Source organism: Physella acuta, unplaced genomic scaffold (assembly GCF_028476545.2).
Source record: "Physella acuta isolate Inbredline_101_S28 unplaced genomic scaffold, ASM2847654v3 ptg000079l, whole genome shotgun sequence".
Lineage (NCBI taxonomy): Eukaryota > Metazoa > Mollusca > Gastropoda > Physidae > Physella > Physella acuta.
In genome coordinates, this window is record NW_026731599.1 from 1,899,721 (window position 1) to 1,919,020 (window position 19,300).

A 19,300-nucleotide genomic window follows, 5' to 3' on the forward strand; every position below is an offset into this window, starting at 1 on the left:
AAGGGGTACAACACTAGCATACGTTAACGCATTAAAAATAATTACGCTATTACTTCCCTTTGACCATAATATAAAAAAAAATATTTTAGAGGGGAGAGTGCCCATTTTATTACATTTATTTAGGCCTATAATTTTTTCTTTTATTTACAGGGCAGACGAGGACCGGTATCTGGCGACAGCAAGCCATCTAGATAGAAAATTATGGAAGCAAATCCAGAAACAAAATTAGGCTGAAATCGGAGTGAGCGGCCTAAATTTTTACCTTTCCTTTTCTTCATTTTAAATTTTAGCAAGGCCTAATAATTACGAGTGATCCCCCCTCATATTTCAAAAGGCGTCCATGGTGAATGAAATCTAAATACCGACACATTTATTTGTAACATTAGGCTAATAATTTTAATTTAACTAATTACTAGGGCCTAAAATAATTAGACCTAGATCTAGAGAATCTAGGTAATTTTAATACTCTTTTACAAAAGCTAAGTAATCTCACGATATTAGGCCTAATCTAATACTGCTAATAGCACCTAATACTATATATAGCCTAATAGTCTAATACTACTACTAATTAATATATTATTATTTAGGTAATCTATCGTTTTAGGTACGTAAAATCGCCCGCGACTAGTAATGTGAAAAACAGGTGACTCCTTACATTTTAATAATTATTTCACATTTTGAGGAGGATTTATGTTTTGAAAAATACAAAAATGTTTCCTTGTTTCATTTATGTACCTGTTTCTAAACAATTGAATTAAAACTTTTCAGTAATAAATGAACACCAGCGATGTTTCCAACAGATGCAACCATGCTCATTCACTATAGCAGCCATCTTGTTAAATTTTATTTTTATTATTTTTTATAGACTTATAGCGCAAGATTCAGGCGGAAGTCACTCTATTTTACAAATGGCTGCTGTTTATATAGCAAATCTTGCTTGCAGACACTGCTGTTTAAAGTTAATTTCGGGCCTATATTGATATATTTAGCCATTGATTTAGGTTTATTATTCATTTATCTATAATATTTGACACAAACATATCACAATATACTTCTATTACAGCCTTGACAATGAGGTAACGTTTTCGTACATTAATAGCCGCGGGCGATTTTACGTACCCAAAACGATAGATTACCATTATTTATTATTATTAATAATTAAGGTAATCTATCGTTTTGGGTACGTAAAATCGCCCGCGGCTATTAATGTACGAAAACGTTACCTCATTGTCAAGGCTGTAATAGAGGTATATATATTGTGATATATTTGTGTCAAATATTATAGATAAATGAATAATAAACCTAAATCAATGGCTAAATATATATAAATATATATAAACAGCAGTGTCTGAGCCATTTGTAAAATAGAGTGGCTTCCCCCTGAATCTCGCGATATAAGCTTATAAAAATAAAACTTAAACAATATTACTGCTATAGACTATAGTAAATGGACTAAATGAGCATGGTTGCATCTGTTGGAAACATCGCTAGTCTTCATTTATTACGGAAAAGTTTAAATTCAAGTGTTTAAAAACAGGTACATAAATGAAACAAGGAAAGATTTGTATATTTTAAAAAACATAAATCCTCCTCAAAATGTGAAATAATTATTAAAATTTAAGGAGTCACCTGTTTTTCATATTACAAGTCGCGGGCGATTTTACATACCTAAAACGATAGATTACCATAATTAATTAGATCTAGTATAATTTAAAAATTTAGGCCTAATGCTAAAAAAATAGTTAAAAATGCTAACAATAGGTTACGTGCAATCTATCATTTTTATTATTGTAAACTTATAGCTTACTGATGGACGCTTTTTATATAGCAAATCCTGCTTGCAAACACTGCTGTTTAAAGTTGATTTCCTGCCTATATTCAAAACTATATTGATATATTTAGCCATTGATTAAGGTTTATTATTCATTTATCTATAATATTTGACACAAATATATTATTATATATCACAATATATACTTCTATCAAAGCCTTGACAATGAGGTAAATGTTTTGTACATTACTAGCATCGGGCGATTTTACGTACCTAAAACGATAGATTACCTATTTTATTAATAAAATAATTAGAATCTAGTCTAAGTCTAGCTAGCTGCTAGCTAGGATGGTAAAATCACGATTTTCAAATATACAACAATTACCAGATAATTTACTATATCATGAGATTACCAATTTGCCAATTATCTATAATCAATAATCTATCTTTACTATTCTTTACGGATTCTTTAATCTTTTCATTCTTTAGATATCTAATTTCTAGTACTAGATTTATCTCTAGTCTAGAATCTAGATCTAGATCTACTTACTTAAATTAAACTACTTTTAACTTTAGTATTTGTGATTGTGACAATAATGTTCATTTGACATTTAGATTCTAGGTCAAATTTTAAATATTGATAAAATAGGCTAATATTATTAATTATTATTATTTATTTATTAATAGTAGGCTAATAATAGGCCTAGTAATTTTAATTTACTTTATTTAATTTAGTTAACCTAGTCTAATTTTGTTATTAGTTAAGTCTAATTCACTAGTGTCTAGATTTATTTGAATCAATGAATGTGTACTGTAATACAATCAGAGTTTCTTCCAGGCATCTCTTCGGGGGGGCTTTGCCCCCACGAAAAATTTTTACCGCCCCCCCGAACGAAATGAAATTTATATAATTTATATAGAAAATATATACTTTTAACAGTGTCCGCCCCCCCCCCGAAGATTTCAAGTGCCCCCCCCCCCCCTCCGGAGAAAAAAGTCTGGAAGAAACACTGAATACAATACACATTGGGTATCAATTGTACTTCTAGAATTAGTTAAATAGTTTGGTAATCTATAACTATTGTTTTAGGTACGTAAAATTGTCCGAGACTAATAATGTAAAAAAAAAAAAAGTGATTCATTAAATGTTTGTAATTATTTCACATATTTAGGAGGATTTATGTTTTGAAAGTTAGAAAAATCTTTCAAAGTTTCATTAATGTACATGGGATGGTATTTAGAATGGACCCGTTGAATCCTGGACAGATCGTCCCCCTGGCCTGGCCTATTTATTTAAATCTGCCCAAACCAACCCAAGTTATAATCTTAAATATTTATTTTAATCTGCCTAAACCAACCCAAGTTATAATCTTAAATATTTATTTAAATCTGATCTAAATCTTGGTAGGAAAATTTGTGAAATAAAGAAAGTGCAAACTTAAATTTCTTAAAACATTAGTTAGTGCACTCGACTTTTTATTCAGTAATCTGTCAATTTAATTGAATAATAAAGCAAATGCAATGTCTCTCATAGGCCTATATTTAACTATATTACTAATAAAAAGTAGGCCTATAATATATATATGCCTTTATGATCTGGTGCATAAATGCTGCTGTTCTGTTAACTGCTACTGCTAGTAGTGTTAGTTGACCAGTAGCTACTGCTAGTAGTGTTAGTTGACCAGTAGCTACTGCTAGTAGTGTTAGTTGACCACAGGCTACTGCTAGTAGTGTTAGTTGACCAGAGGCTACTGCAAGTAGTGTTAGTTGACCAGTAGCTACTGCTAGTAGTGTTAGTTGACCAGTAGCTACTGCTAGTAGTGTTAGTTAACTAGTAGCTACTCAGTTTTTAATAGTTTTATTCAAATCTTTCATCAGCCAAGATGAAAATGCCAGCTTGAAAATACAAGTCTACAATCAAACATGTCCAAACTTTCATTCAATATAGAAATACAGGGATTTATAAATGCACTGGGTAAGTCATTGACCTGCATACTTGTGACCCTCCATGATGTCTGGGTGAGTCATTGACTCGTGTACTTGTAACCCTCCCTGATGTCTGGGTGAGTCATTGACTCATGTACTTGTGACCCTCCCTGATGTCTGGGTGAGTCATTGACTCGTGTACTTGTGACCCTCCCTGATGTCTGGGTGAGTCATTGACTCATGTACTTGTGACCCTCCATGATGTCTGGGTGAGTCATTGACTCGTGTACTTGTAACCCTCCCTGATGTCTGGGTGAGTCATTGACTCATGTACTTGTGACCCTCCCTGATGTCTGGGTGAGTCATTGACTCGTGTACTTGTAACCCTCCCTGATGTCTGGGTGAGTCATTGACTCGTGTACTTGTGACCCTCCCTGATGTCTGGGTGAGTCATTGACTCGTGTACTTGTAATCCTCCCTGATGTCTGGGTGAGTCATTGACTCATGTACTTGTGACCCTCCCTGATGTCTGGGTGAGTCATTGACTCGTGTACTTGTGACCTTCCCTGATGTCTGGGTGAGTCATTGACTCATGTACTTGTGAGCCTCCATGATGTCTGGGTGAGTCATTGACTCGTGTACTTGTAATCCTCCCTGATGTCTGGGTGAGTCATTGACTCATGTACTTGTGACCCTCCCTGATGTCTGGGTGAGTCATTGACTCGTGTACTTGTAATCCTCCCTGATGTCTGGGTGAGTCATTGACTCATGTACTTGTGACCCTCCCTGATGTCTGGGTGAGTCATTGACTCGTGTACTTGTGACCCTCCCTGATGTCTGGGTGAGTCATTGACTCATGTACTTGTGACCCTCCCTGATGTCTGGGTGAGTCATTGACTCATGTACTTGTGACCCTCCCTGATGTCTGGGTGAGTCATTGACTCATGTACTTGTGACCCTCCCTGATGTCTGGGTGAGTCATTGACTCATGTACTTGTGACCCTCCCTGATGTCTGGGTGAGTCATTGACTCGTGTACTTGTGACCTTCCCTGATGTCTGGGTGAGTCATTGACTCATGTACTTGTGAGCCTCCATGATGTCTGGGTGAGTCATTGACTCGTGTACTTGTAACCCTCCCTGATGTCTGGGTGAGTCATTGACTCGTGTACTTGTAATCCTCCCTGATGTCTGGGTGAGTCATTGACTCATGTACTTGTGACCCTCCCTGATGTCTGGGTGAGTCATTGACTCGTGTACTTGTAATCCTCCCTGATGTCTGGGTGAGTCATTGACTCATGTACTTGTGACCCTCCCTGATGTCTGGGTGAGTCATTGACTCGTGTACTTGTAATCCTCCCTGATGTCTGGGTGAGTCATTGACTCATGTACTTGTGACCCTCCCTGATGTCTGGGTGAGTCATTGACTCATGTACTTGTGACCCTCCCTGATGTCTGGGTGAGTCATTGACTCGTGTACTTGTGAGCCTCCATGATGTCTGGGTGAGTCATTGACTCATGTACTTGTGACCCTCCCTGATGTCTGGGTGAGTCATTGACTCGTGTACTTGTAATCCTCCCTGATGTCTGGGTGAGTCATTGACTCATGTACTTGTGACCCTCCCTGATGTCTGGGTGAGTCATTGACTCGTGTACTTGTAATCCTCCCTGATGTCTGGGTGAGTCATTGACTCGTGTACTTGTGAGCCTCCATGATGTCTGGGTGAGTCATTGACTCATGTACTTGTGACCCTCCCTGATGTCTGGGTGAGTCATTGACTCATGTACTTGTAATCCTCCCTGATGTCTGGGTGAGTCATTGACTCGTGTACTTGTGACCCTCCCTGATGTCTGGGTGAGTCATTGACTCATGTACTTGTGACCCTCCCTGATGTCTGGGTGAGTCATTGACAGTGAGTACTTTTAGCACTATCCAGAAGGATATGAAACAGTACATTTGAAACTTCATATTTATTAGCTGATATCTTAGCAACACGTGGTTTAAATGAAACCAAAAGCAGTTACATTACTTTAGATTTTTAAACCTTTAACCACCAATGTATTCACAAAATGTTTGACCACCTCCTTATATTTTGCAACTCTAGCCAACCAACTCATTTTGTCTCACAATTGTCTCTTTTGTGCTAGACCAAATACATCATGTAGGCTGTCAGCTCTAACCACATACATCATGTAGGCTGTCAGCTCTAACCACATACATCATGTAGGCTGTCTGCTCTAACAACATACATCATGTAGGCTGTCAGCTCTAACCACATACATCATGTAGGCTGTCAGCTCTAACCACATACATCATGTAGGCTGTCAGCTCTAACCACATACATCATACTGTCAGCTCTAACCACATACATCATGTAGGCTGTCAGCTCTAACCACATACATCATACTGTCAGCTCTAACCACATACATCATGTAGGCTGTCAGCTCTAACCACATACATCATGTAGGCTGTCAGCTCTAACCACATACATCATGTAGGCTGTCAGCTCTAACCACATACATCATGTAGGCTGTCAGCTCTAACCACATACATCATGTAGGCTGTCAGCTCTAACCACATACATCATGTAGGCTGTCAGCTCTAACCACATACATCATACTGTTAGCTCTAACCACATACATTATGTAGGCTGTCAGCTCTAACCACATACATCATGTAGGCTGTCAGCTCTAACCACATACATCATGTAGGCTGTCAGCTCTAACCACATACATCATGTAGGCTGTCAGCTCTAACCACATACATCATGTAGGCTGTCAGCTCTAACCACATACATCATGTAGGCTGTCAGCTCTAACCACATACATCATGTAGGCTGTCAGCTCTAACCACATACATCATGTGCTGTCAGCTCTAACCACATACATCATGTAAGCTGTCAGCTCTAACCACATACATCATGTAGGCTGTCAGCTCTAACCACATACATCATGTAGGCTGTCAGCTCTAACCACATACATCATGTAGGCTGTCAGCTCTAACCACATACATCATACTGTCAGCTCTAACCACATACATCATACTGTCAGCTCTAACCACATACATCATGTAGGCTGTCAGCTCTAACCACATACATAATGTAGGCTGTCAGCTCTAACCACATACATCATGTAGGCTGTCAGCTCTAACCACATACATCATACTGTCAGCTCTAACCACATACATCATGTAGGCTGTCAGCTCTAACCACATACATCATGTAGGCTGTCAGCTCTAACCACATACATCATGTAGGCTGTCAGCTCTAACCACATACATCATGTAAGCTGTCAGCTCTAACCACATACATCATACTGTCAGCTCTAACCACATACATCATGTAGGCTGTCAGCTCTAACCACATACATCATGTAGGCTGTCAGCTCTAACCACATACATCATGCTGTCAGCTCTAACCACATACATCATGTAGGCTGTCAGCTCTAACCACATACATCATGTAGGCTGTCAGCTCTAACCACATACATCATGTAGGCTGTCAGCTCTAACCACATACATCATGTAGGCTGTCAGCTCTAACCACATACATCATACTGTCAGCTCTAACCACATACATCATGTAGGCTGTCAGCTCTAACCACATACATCATGTAGGCTGTCAGCTCTAACCACATACATCATGCTGTCAGCTCTAACCACATACATCATGTAGGCTGTCAGCTCTAACCACATACATCATACTGTCAGCTCTAACCACATACATCATGTAGGCTGTCAGCTCTAACCACATACATCATGTAGGCTATCAGCTCTAACCACATACATCATGTAGGCTGTCAGCTCTAACCACATACATCATGTAGGCTGTCAGCTCTAACCACATACATCATGTAGGCTGTCAGCTCTAACCACATACATCATGTAGGCTGTCTGCTCTAACCACATACATCATGTAGGCTGTCAGCTCTAACCACATACATCATACTGTCAGCTCTAACCACATACATCATGTAGGCTGTCAGCTCTAACCACATACATCATGTAGGCTGTCAGCTCTAACCACATACATCATGTAGGCTGTCAGCTCTAACCACATACATCATGTAGGCTGTCAGCTCTAACCACATACATCATGTAGGCTGTCAGCTCTAACCACATACATCATGTAGGCTGTCAGCTCTAACCACATACATCATACTGTCAGCTCTAACCACATACATCATGTAGGCTGTCAGCTCTAACCACATACATCATACTGTCAGCTCTAACCACATACATCATGTAGGCTGTCAGCTCTAACCACATACATCATGTAGGCTGTCAGCTCTAACCACATACATCATGTAGGCTGTCAGCTCTAACCACATACATCATGTAGGCTGTCAGCTCTAACCACATACATCATGTAGGCTGTCAGCTCTAACCACATACATCATACTGTCAGCTCTAACCACATACATCATGTAGGCTGTCAGCTCTAACCACATACATCATGTAGGCTGTCAGCTCTAACCACATACATCATGTAGGCTGTCAGCTCTAACCACATACATCATGTGCTGTCAGCTCTAACCACATACATCATACTGTCAGCTCTAACCACATACATCATGTAGGCTGTCAGCTCTAACCACATACATCATGTAGGCTGTCAGCTCTAACCACATACATCATGTGCTGTCAGCTCTAACCACATACATCATGTAGGCTGTCAGCTCTAACCACATACATCATGTAGGCTGTCAGCTCTAACCACATACATCATACTGTCAGCTCTAACCACATACATCATGTAGGCTGTCAGCTCTAACCACATACATCATGTAGGCTGTCAGCTCTAACCACATACATCATGTAGGCTGTCAGCTCTAACCACATACATCATGTAGGCTGTCAGCTCTAACCACATACATCATGTAGGCTGTCAGCTCTAACCACATACATCATGTAGGCTGTCAGCTCTAACCACATACATCATGTAGGCTGTCAGCTCTAACCACATACATCATGTAGGCTGTCAGCTCTAACTACATACATCATACTGTCAGCTCTAACCACATACATCATGTAGGCTGTCAGCTCAAACCACATACATCATGTAGGCTGTCAGCTCTAACCACATACATCATGTAGGCTGTCAGCTCTAACCACATACATCATGTAAGCTGTCAGCTCTAACCACATACATCATGTGCTGTCAGCTCTAACCACATACATCATGTAGGCTGTCAGCTCTAACCACATACATCATGTAGGCTGTCAGCTCTAACCACATACATCATGTTGGCTGTCAGCTCTAACCACATACATCATGTAGGCTGTCAGCTCTAACCACATACATCATGTAGGCTGTCAGCTCTAACCACATACATCATACTGTCAGCTCTAACCACATACATCATGTAGGCTGTCAGCTCTAACCACATACATCATGTAGGCTGTCAGCTCTAACCACATACATCATGTAAGCTGTCAGCTCTAACCACATACATCATGTAGGCTGTCAGCTCTAACCACATACATCATGTAGGCTGTCAGCTCTAACCACATACATCATGTTGGCTGTCAGCTCTAACCACATACATCATGTAGGCTGTCAGCTCTAACCACATACATCATGTAGGCTGTCAGCTCTAACCACATACATCATACTGTCAGCTCTAACCACATACATCATGTAGGCTGTCAGCTCTAACCACATACATCATGTAGGCTGTCAGCTCTAACCACATACATCATGTAGGCTGTCAGCTCTAACCACATACATCATGTAGGCTGTCAGCTCTAACCACATACATCATGTAAGCTGTCAGCTCTAACCACATACATCATGTAGGCTGTCAGCTCTAACCACATACATCATGTAGGCTGTCAGCTCTAACCACATACATCATGTGCTGTCAGCTCTAACCACATACATCATGTAGGCTGTCAGCTCTAACCACATACATCATGTAGGCTGTCAGCTCTAACCACATACATCATACTGTCAGCTCTAACCACATACATCATGTAGGCTGTCAGCTCTAACTACATACATCATACTGTCAGCTCTAACCACATACATCATGTAGGCTGTCAGCTCTAACCACATACATCATGTAGGCTGTCAGCTCTAACCACATACATCATGTAGGCTGTCAGCTCTAACCACATACATCATGTAAGCTGTCAGCTCTAACCACATACATCATGTAGGCTGTCAGCTCTAACCACATACATCATGTAGGCTGTCAGCTCTAACCACATACATCATGTGCTGTCAGCTCTAACCACATACATCATGTAGGCTGTCAGCTCTAACCACATACATCATGTAGGCTGTCAGCTCTAACCACATACATCATGTAGGCTGTCAGCTCTAACCACATACATCATGTGCTGTCAGCTCTAACCACATACATCATGTAGGCTGTCAGCTCTAACCACATACATCATGTAGGCTGTCAGCTCTAACCACATACATCATACTGTCAGCTCTAACCACATACATCATGTTGGCTGTCAGCTCTAACCACATACATCATGTAGGCTGTCAGCTCTAACCACATACATCATGTAGGCTGTCAGCTCTAACCACATACATCATGTAGGCTGTCAGCTCTAACCACATACATCATGTAAGCTGTCAGCTCTAACCACATACATCATGTAGGCTGTCAGCTCTAACCACATACATCATACTGTCAGCTCTAACCACATACATCATGTTGGCTGTCAGCTCTAACCACATACATCATGTAGGCTGTCAGCTCTAACCACATACATCATGTAGGCTGTCAGCTCTAACCACATACATCATGTAGGCTGTCAGCTCTAACCACATACATCATGTAGGCTGTCAGCTCTAACCACATACATCATGTAAGCTGTCAGCTCTAACCACATACATCATGTGCTGTCAGCTCTAACCACATACATCATGTAGGCTGTCAGCTCTAACCACATACATCATGTAGGCTGTCAGCTCTAACCACATACATCATGTTGGCTGTCAGCTCTAACCACATACATCATGTAGGCTGTCAGCTCTAACCACATACATCATGTAGGCTGTCAGCTCTAACCACATACATCATACTGTCAGCTGTAACCACATACATCATGTAGGCTGTCAGCTCTAACCACATACATCATGTAGGCTGTCAGCTCTAACCACATACATCATGTAGGCTGTCAGCTCTAACCACATACATCATGTAGGCTGTCAGCTCTAACCACATACATCATACTGTCAGCTCTAACCACATACATCATGTAGGCTGTCAGCTCTAACCACATACATCATGTAGGCTGTCAGCTCTAACCACATACATCATGTAGGCTGTCAGCTCTAACCACATACATCATGTAGGCTGTCAGCTCTAACCACATACATCATACTGTCAGCTCTAACCACATACATCATGTTGGCTGTCAGCTCTAACCACATACATCATGTAGGCTGTCAGCTCTAACCACATACATCATGTAGGCTGTCAGCTCTAACCACATACATCATGTAGGCTGTCAGCTCTAACCACATACATCATGTAGGCTGTCAGCTCTAACCACATACATCATACTGTCAGCTCTAACCACATACATCATGTAGGCTGTCAGCTCTAACCACATACATCATGTAGGCTGTCAGCTCTAACCACATACATCATGTAGGCTGTCAGCTCTAACCACATACATCATGTAGGCTGTCAGCTCTAACCACATACATCATACTGTCAGCTCTAACCACATACATCATGTTGGCTGTCAGCTCTAACCACATACATCATGTAGGCTGTCAGCTCTAACCACATACATCATGTAGGCTGTCAGCTCTAACCACATACATCATGTTGGCTGTCAGCTCTAACCACATACATCATGTAGGCTGTCAGCTCTAACCACATACATCATGTAGGCTGTCAGCTCTAACCACATACATCATACTGTCAGCTCTAACCACATACATCATGTAGGCTGTCAGCTCTAACCACATACATCATACTGTCAGCTCTAACCACATACATCATGTAGGCTGTCAGCTCTAACCACATACATCATGTAGGCTGTCAGCTCTAACCACATACATCATGTAGGCTGTCAGCTCTAACCACATACATCATGTAGGCTGTCAGCTCTAACCACATACATCATACTGTCAGCTCTAACCACATACATCATGTTGGCTGTCAGCTCTAACCACATACATCATGTAGGCTGTCAGCTCTAACCACATACATCATGTAGGCTGTCAGCTCTAACCACATACATCATGTTGGCTGTCAGCTCTAACCACATACATCATGTAGGCTGTCAGCTCTAACCACATACATCATGTAGGCTGTCAGCTCTAACCACATACATCATACTGTCAGCTCTAACCACATACATCATGTTGGCTGTCAGCTCTAACCACATACATCATACTGTCAGCTCTAACCACATACATCATACTGTCAGCTCTAACCACATACATCATGTAGGCTGTCAGCTCTAACCACATACATCATGTAGGCTGTCAGCTCTAACCACATACATCATACTGTCAGCTCTAACCACATACATCATGTTGGCTGTCAGCTCTAACCACATACATCATGTAGGCTGTCAGCTCTAACCACATACATCATGTAGGCTGTCAGCTCTAACCACATACATCATGTAGGCTGTCAGCTCTAACCACATACATCATGTAAGCTGTCAGCTCTAACCACATACATCATGTAGGCTGTCAGCTCTAACCACATACATCATACTGTCAGCTCTAACCACATACATCATGTAGGCTGTCAGCTCTAACCACATACATCATGTAGGCTGTCAGCTCTAACCACATACATCATGTAGGCTGTCAGCTCTAACCACATACATCATGTAGGCTGTCAGCTCTAACCACATACATCATGTAGGCTGTCAGCTCTAACCACATACATCATGTAGGCTGTCAGCTCTAACCACATACATCATGTAGGCTGTCAGCTCTAACCACATACATCATGTAAGCTGTCAGCTCTAACCACATACATCATGTAGGCTGTCAGCTCTAACCACATACATCATACTGTCAGCTCTAACCACATACATCATGTAGGCTGTCAGCTCTAACCACATACATCATACTGTCAGCTCTAACCACATACATCATGTAGGCTGTCAGCTCTAACTCTACTGTTTGACAGGTTCAATTGCTAGTTCTTTGCTGGGATCAGACATGGGGTAAGTCCATCCTTGCACTATATTACCACTTCCCTATATAACCGTGCACTATATTACCACTTCACCATATAACCTAGCTCTATATTACCACTTCCCCATATAACCTAGCTCTATATTACCACTTCCCCATATAACCTAGCTCTATATTACCACTTCCCCATATAACCTAGCTCTATATTACCACTTCCCCATATAACCTAGCTCTATATTACAACTTCCCCATGTAACACAAAATAAGAAATGAGCATTTGAATGTAAAAATTTAAAGATTACAGTTGATATTTTTCTACAAATTTTAGATTTTTAGTTTTCTACAAATTTTAGATTTTTAGTTTTCTACAAATTTTAGATCATTAGTTTATCTACAAATTTTAGATTTTTAGTTTTCTACAAATTTTAGATCATTAGTTTATCTACAAATTTTAGATCATTAGTTTATCTACAAATTTTAGATCATTAGTTTATCTACAAATTTTAGATCATTAGTTTATCTACAAATTTTAGATTTTTAGTTTTCTACACATTTTAGATTTTTAGTTTTCTACAAATTTTAGATCATTAGTTTATCTACAAATTTTAGATTTTTAGTTTTCTACAAATTTTAGATCATTAGTTTATCTACAAATTTTAGATTTTTAGTTTTCTACAAATTTTAGATCATTAGTTTATCTACAAATTTTAGATTTTTAGTTTTCTACAAATTTTTGATCATTAGTTTATCTACAAATTTTAGATCATTAGTTTATCTACAAATTTTAGATCATTAGTTTATCTACAAATTTTAGATCATTAGTTTATCTACAAATTTTAGATTTTTAGTTTTCTACAAATTTTAGATCATTAGTTTTTCTACAAATTTTAGATTTTTAGTTTTCTACAAATTTTAGATCATTAGTTTATCTACAAATTTTAGATCATTAGTTTATCTACAAATTTTAGATTATTAGTTTTCTACAAATTTTAGATCATTAGTTTTTCTACAAATTTTAGATTTTTAGTTTTCTACAAATTTTAGATCATTAGTTTATCTACAAATTTTAGATCATTAGTTTATCTACAAATTTTAGATTTTTAGTTTTCTACAAATTTTAGATCATTAGTTTATCTACAAATTTTAGATTTTTAGTTTTCTACAAATTTTAGATCATTAGTTTATCTACAAATTTTAGATCATTAGTTTATCTACAAATTTTAGATTTTTAGTTTTCTACACATTTTAGATCATTAGTTTTTCTACAAATTTTAGATTTTTAGTTTTCTACAAATTTTAGATCATTAGTTTATCTACAAATTTTAGATCATTAGTTTATCTACAAATTTTAGATTTTTAGTTTTCTACAAATTTTAGATCATTAGTTTTTCTACAAATTTTAGATTTTTAGTTTTCTACAAATTTTAGATCATTAGTTTATCTACAAATTTTAGATCATTAGTTTATCTACAAATTTTAGATTTTTAGTTTTCTACAAATTTTAGATCATTAGTTTATCTACAAATTTTAGATTTTTAGTTTTCTACAAATTTTAGATCATTAGTTTATCTACAAATTTTAGATCATTAGTTTATCTACAAATTTTAGATTTTTAGTTTTCTACAAATTTTAGATCATTAGTTTTTCTACAAATTTTAGATTTTTAGTTTTCTACACATTTTAGATCATTAGTTTATCTACAAATTTTAGATCATTAGTTTATCTACAAATTTTAGATCATTAGTTTATCTACAAATTTTAGATTTTTAGTTTTCTACAAATTTTAGATCATTAGTTTTTCTACAAATTTTAGATTTTTAGTTTTCTACACATTTTAGATCATTAGTTTATCTACAAATTTTAGATCATTAGTTTATCTACAAATTTTAGATCATTAGTTTATCTACAAATTTTAGATTTTTAGTTTTCTACAAATTTTAGATCATTAGTTTATCTACAAATTTTAGATCATTAGTTTTTCTACAAATTTTAGATCATTAGTTTTTCTACAAATTTGAGATCATTAGTTTTTCTACAAATTTTAGATTTTTAGTTTATCTACAAATTTTAGATCATTAGTTTATCTACAAATTTTAGATTTTTAGTTTTTCTTAGCAAGATCTGAGTGAGCAAGAATGGTGTTTTAATATTCCTTGAAAAGGCAGAGATTTATGTTGAGAATGTTCAAACAAATAGGGGCAGGTGTTATGTAATGATTGAAGGAGTCTAGAGTAGGTGGTGTTATGTAATGATTGAAGTGTAGGTGGTGTTATGTAATGATTGAAGTGTAGGTGGTGTTATGTAATGATTGAAGTGTAGGTGGTGTTATGTAATGATTGAAGGAGTCTAGAGTAGGTGGTGTTATGTAATGATTGAAGTATAGGTGGTGTTATGTAATGATTGAAGGAGTCTAGAGTAGGTGGTGTTATGTAATGATTGAAGGAGTCTAGAGTAGGTGGTGTTATGTAATGATTGAAGTGTAGATGGTGTTATGTAATGATTGAAGTGTAGGTGGTGTTATGTAATGATTGAAGTGTAGGTGGTGTTATGTAATGATTGAAGTGTAGGTGGTGTTATGTAATGATTGAAGTGTAGGTGGTGTTATGTAATGATTGAAGTGTAGGTGGTGTTATGTAATGATTGAAGTGTAGGTGGTGTTATGTAATGATTGAAGGAGTCTAGAGTAGGTGGTGTTATGTAATGATTGAAGTATAGGTGGTGTTATGTAATGATTGAAGGAGTCTAGAGTAGGTGGTGTTATGTAATGATTGAAGTGTAGGTGGTGTTATGTAATTGAAGAAGTCTAGAGTAGTTAGTGTTATGTAATGATTGAAGGAGTCTAGAGTAGGTGGTGTTATGTAATGATTGAAGTGTAGGTGGTGTTATGTAATGATTGAAGTGTAGGTGGTGTTATGTAATGATTGAAGGAGTCTAGAGTAGGTGGTGTTATGTAATGATTGAAGGAGTCTAGAGTAGGTGGTGTTATGTAATGATTGAAGTGTAGGTGGTGTTATGTAATGATTGAAGGAGTCTAGAGTAGGTGGTGTTATGTAATGATTGAAGGAGTCTAGAGTAGGTGGTGTTATGTAATGATTGAAGGAGTCTAGAGTAGGTGGTGTTATGTAATGATTGAAGGAGTCTAGAGTAGGTGGTGTTATGTAATGATTGAAGTGTAGGTGGTGTTATGTAATGATTGAAGTGTAGGTGGTGTTATGTAATGATTGAAGTGTAGGTGGTGTTATGTAATGATTGAAGTGTAGGTGGTGTTATGTAATGATTGAAGTGTAGGTGGTGTTATGTAATGATTGAAGTGTAGGTGGTGTTATGTAATGATTGAAGTGTAGGTGGTGTTATGTAATGATTGAAGTGTAGGTGGTGTTATGTAATGATTGAAGGAGTCTAGAGTAGGTGGTGTTATGTAATGATTGAAGTGTAGGTGGTGTTATGTAATGATTGAAGTGTAGGTGGTGTTATGTAATGATTGAAGGAGTCTAGAGTAGGTGGTGTTATGTAATGATTGAAGGAGTCTAGTTAGGTGGTGTTATGTAATGATTGAAGTGTAGGTGGTGTTATGTAATGATTGAAGGAGTCTAGTTAGGTGGTGTTATGTAATGATTGAAGCAGTCTAGTTAGGTGGTGTTATGTAATGATTGAAGCAGTCTAGTTAGGTGGTATTATGAAATGATTGAAGGAGTCTAGTGTAGGTGTTATGTTAATTTACAGTCAAACTGTTTCAGCATCAAGTGTATTGACCAAGGTGAAGGACATTTGTTTACTTCGGATGTTGAAACTCTACTTTCACAACTTGATATAGAGGTAAAACAATTCGATAAGCTGTTTGACAGCATCCTGCTATAGAGGTGGTGATTGAGGTCTAATTGTGTTTGACAGCATCCTGCTATAGAGGTGGTGATTGAGGTCTAATTGTGTTTGACAGCATCCTGCTATAGAGGTAGTATTTGAGGTCTAATTGTGTTTGACAGCATCCTGCTATAGAGGTGGTGATTGAGGTCTAATTGTGTTTGACAGCATCCTGCTATAGAGGTGGTGATTGAGGTCTAATTGTGTTTGACAGCATCCTGCTATAGAGGTGGTATTTGAGGTCTAATTGTGTTTGACAGCATCCTGCTATAGAGGTGGTATTTGAGGTCTAATTGTGTTTGACAGCATCCTGCTATAGAGGTGGTGATTGAGGTCTAATTGTGTTTGATTGAGGTCTAATTGTGTTTGCCAGCATCCTGCTATAGAGGTGGTGATTGAGGTCTAAATGTGTTTGACAGCATCCTGCTATAGAGGTGGTGATTGAGGTCTAATTGTGTTTGATTGAGGTCTAATTGTGTTTGACAGCATCCTGCTATAGAGGTGGTGATTGAGGTCTAATTGTGTTTGACAGCATCCTGCTATAGAGGTGGTGATTGAGGTCTAATTGTGTTTGACAGCATCCTGCTATAGAGGTGGTGATTGAGGTCTAATTGTGTTTGACAGCATCCTGCTATAGAGGTGGTGATTGAGGTCTAATTGTGTTTGACAGCATCCTGCTATAGAGGTGGTGATTGAGGTCTAATTGTGTTTGACAGCATCCTGCTATAGAGGTGGTGATTGAGGTCTAATTGTGTTTGACAGCATCCTGCTATAGAGGTGGTGATTGAGGTCTAATTGTGTTTGATTGAGGTCTAATTGTGTTTGACAGCATCCTGCTATAGAGGTGGTGATTGAGGTCTAATTGTGTTTGACAGCATCCTGCTATAGAGGTGGTGATTGAGGTCTAATTGTGTTTGATTGAGGTCTAATTGTGTTTGACAGCATCCTGCTATAGAGGTGGTGATTGAGGTCTAATTGTGTTTGATTGAGGTCTAATTGTGTTTGACAGCATCCTGCTATAGAGGTGGTGATTGAGGTCTAATTGTGTTTGACAGCATCCTGCTATAGAGGTGGTGATTGAGGTCTAATTGTGTTTGATTGAGGTCTAATTGTGTTTGACAGCATCCTGCTATAGAGGTGGTGATTGAGGTCTAATTGTGTTTGACAGCATCCTGCTATAGAGGTGGTGATTGAAGTCTAATTGTGTTTGACAGCATCCTGCTATAGAGGTGGTGATTGAGGTCTAATTGTGTTTGACAGCATCCTGCTATAGAGGTGGTGATTGAGGTCTAATTGTGTTTGACAGCATCCTGCTATAGAGGTGGTGATTGAAGTCTAATTGTGTTTGACAGCATCCTGCTATAGAGGTGGTGATTGAGGTCTAATTGTGTTTGACAGCATCCTGCTATAGAGGTGGTGATTGAAGTCTAATTGTGTTTGACAGCATCCTGCTATAGAGGTGGTGATTGAGGTCTAATTGTGTTTGACAGCATCCTGCTATAGAGGTGGTGATTGAGGTCTAATTGTGTTTGATTGAGGTCTAATTGTGTTTGACAGCATCCTGCTATAGAGGTGGTGATTGAAGTCTAATTGTGTTTGACAGCATCCTGCTATAGAGGTGGTGATTGAGGTCTAATTGTGTTTGACAGCATCCTGCTATAGAGGTGGTGATTGAAGTCTAATTGTGTTTGACAGCATCCTGCTATAGAGGTGGTGATTGAGGTCTAATTGTGTTTGACAGCATCCTGCTATAGAGGTGGTGATTGAAGTCTAATTGTGTTTGACAGCATCCTGCTATAGAGGTGGTGATTGAGGTCTAATTGTGTTTGACAGCATCCTGCTATAGAGGTGGTGATTGAAGTCTAATTGTGTTTGACAGCATCCTGCTATAGAGGTGGTGATTGAGGTCTAATTGTGTTTGACAGCATCCTGCTATAGAGGTGGTGATTGAGGTCTAATTGTGTTTGACAGCATCCTGCTATAGAGGTGGTGATTGAGGTCTAATTGTGTTTGACAGCATCCTGCTATAGAGGTGGTGATTGAGGTCTAATTGTGTTTGATTGAGGTCTAATTGTGTTTGACAGCATCCTGCTATAGAGGTGGTGATTGAGGTCTAATTGTGTTTGACAGCATCCTGCTATAGAGGTGGTGATTGAGGTCTAATTGTGTTTGACAGCATCCTGCTATAGAGGTGGTGATTGAGGTCTAATTGTGTTTGACAGCATCCTGCTATAGAGGTGGTGATTGAGGTCTAATTGTGTTTGATTGAGGTCTAATTGTGTTTGACAGCATCCTGCTGTAGAGGTGGTGATTGAGGTCTAATTGTGTTTGACAGTATCCTGCTATAGAGGTGGTGATTGAGGTCTAATTGTGTTTGACAGCATCCCGCTATAGAGGTGGTGATTGTGGTCTAATTGTGTTTGACAGCATCCTGCTATAGAGGTGGTGATTGTGGTCTAATTGTGTTTGACAGCATCCTGCTATAGAGGTGGTGATTGAGGTCTAATTGTGTTTGATTGAGGTCTAATTGTGTTTGACAGCATCCTGCTATAGAGGTGGTGATTGAGGTCTAATTGTGTTTGACAGCATCCTGCTATAGAGGTGGTGATTGAA

The 19,300-nt window shown here is 38.4% G+C and overlaps 1 protein-coding gene across 3 annotated transcripts in view; it reads left to right on the top strand.

Annotated features, from left to right (window-relative positions):
• The first annotated feature begins 133 nt into the window (after window positions 1-133).
• Window positions 134-19,300, top strand: part of LOC131955436 (uncharacterized) — a 34,231-nt gene continuing 15,064 nt past the window's right edge. The window contains exons 1-4 of one of the 3 annotated variants that reach the window (XM_059319567.1): window positions 134-241; window positions 3,650-3,746; window positions 12,819-12,855; window positions 16,564-16,642. In XM_059319567.1, coding sequence (XP_059175550.1) covers window positions 3,695-3,746; window positions 12,819-12,855; window positions 16,564-16,642 — 168 coding nt within the window. In that variant the 5' untranslated portion in view covers window positions 134-241; window positions 3,650-3,694. Of the gene's footprint in view, window positions 242-307; window positions 454-3,649; window positions 3,747-12,818; window positions 12,856-16,563; window positions 16,643-19,300 lie in introns of those variants that run through there. The other 2 variants (XM_059319576.1, XM_059319560.1) reach the window with 2 other exon arrangements.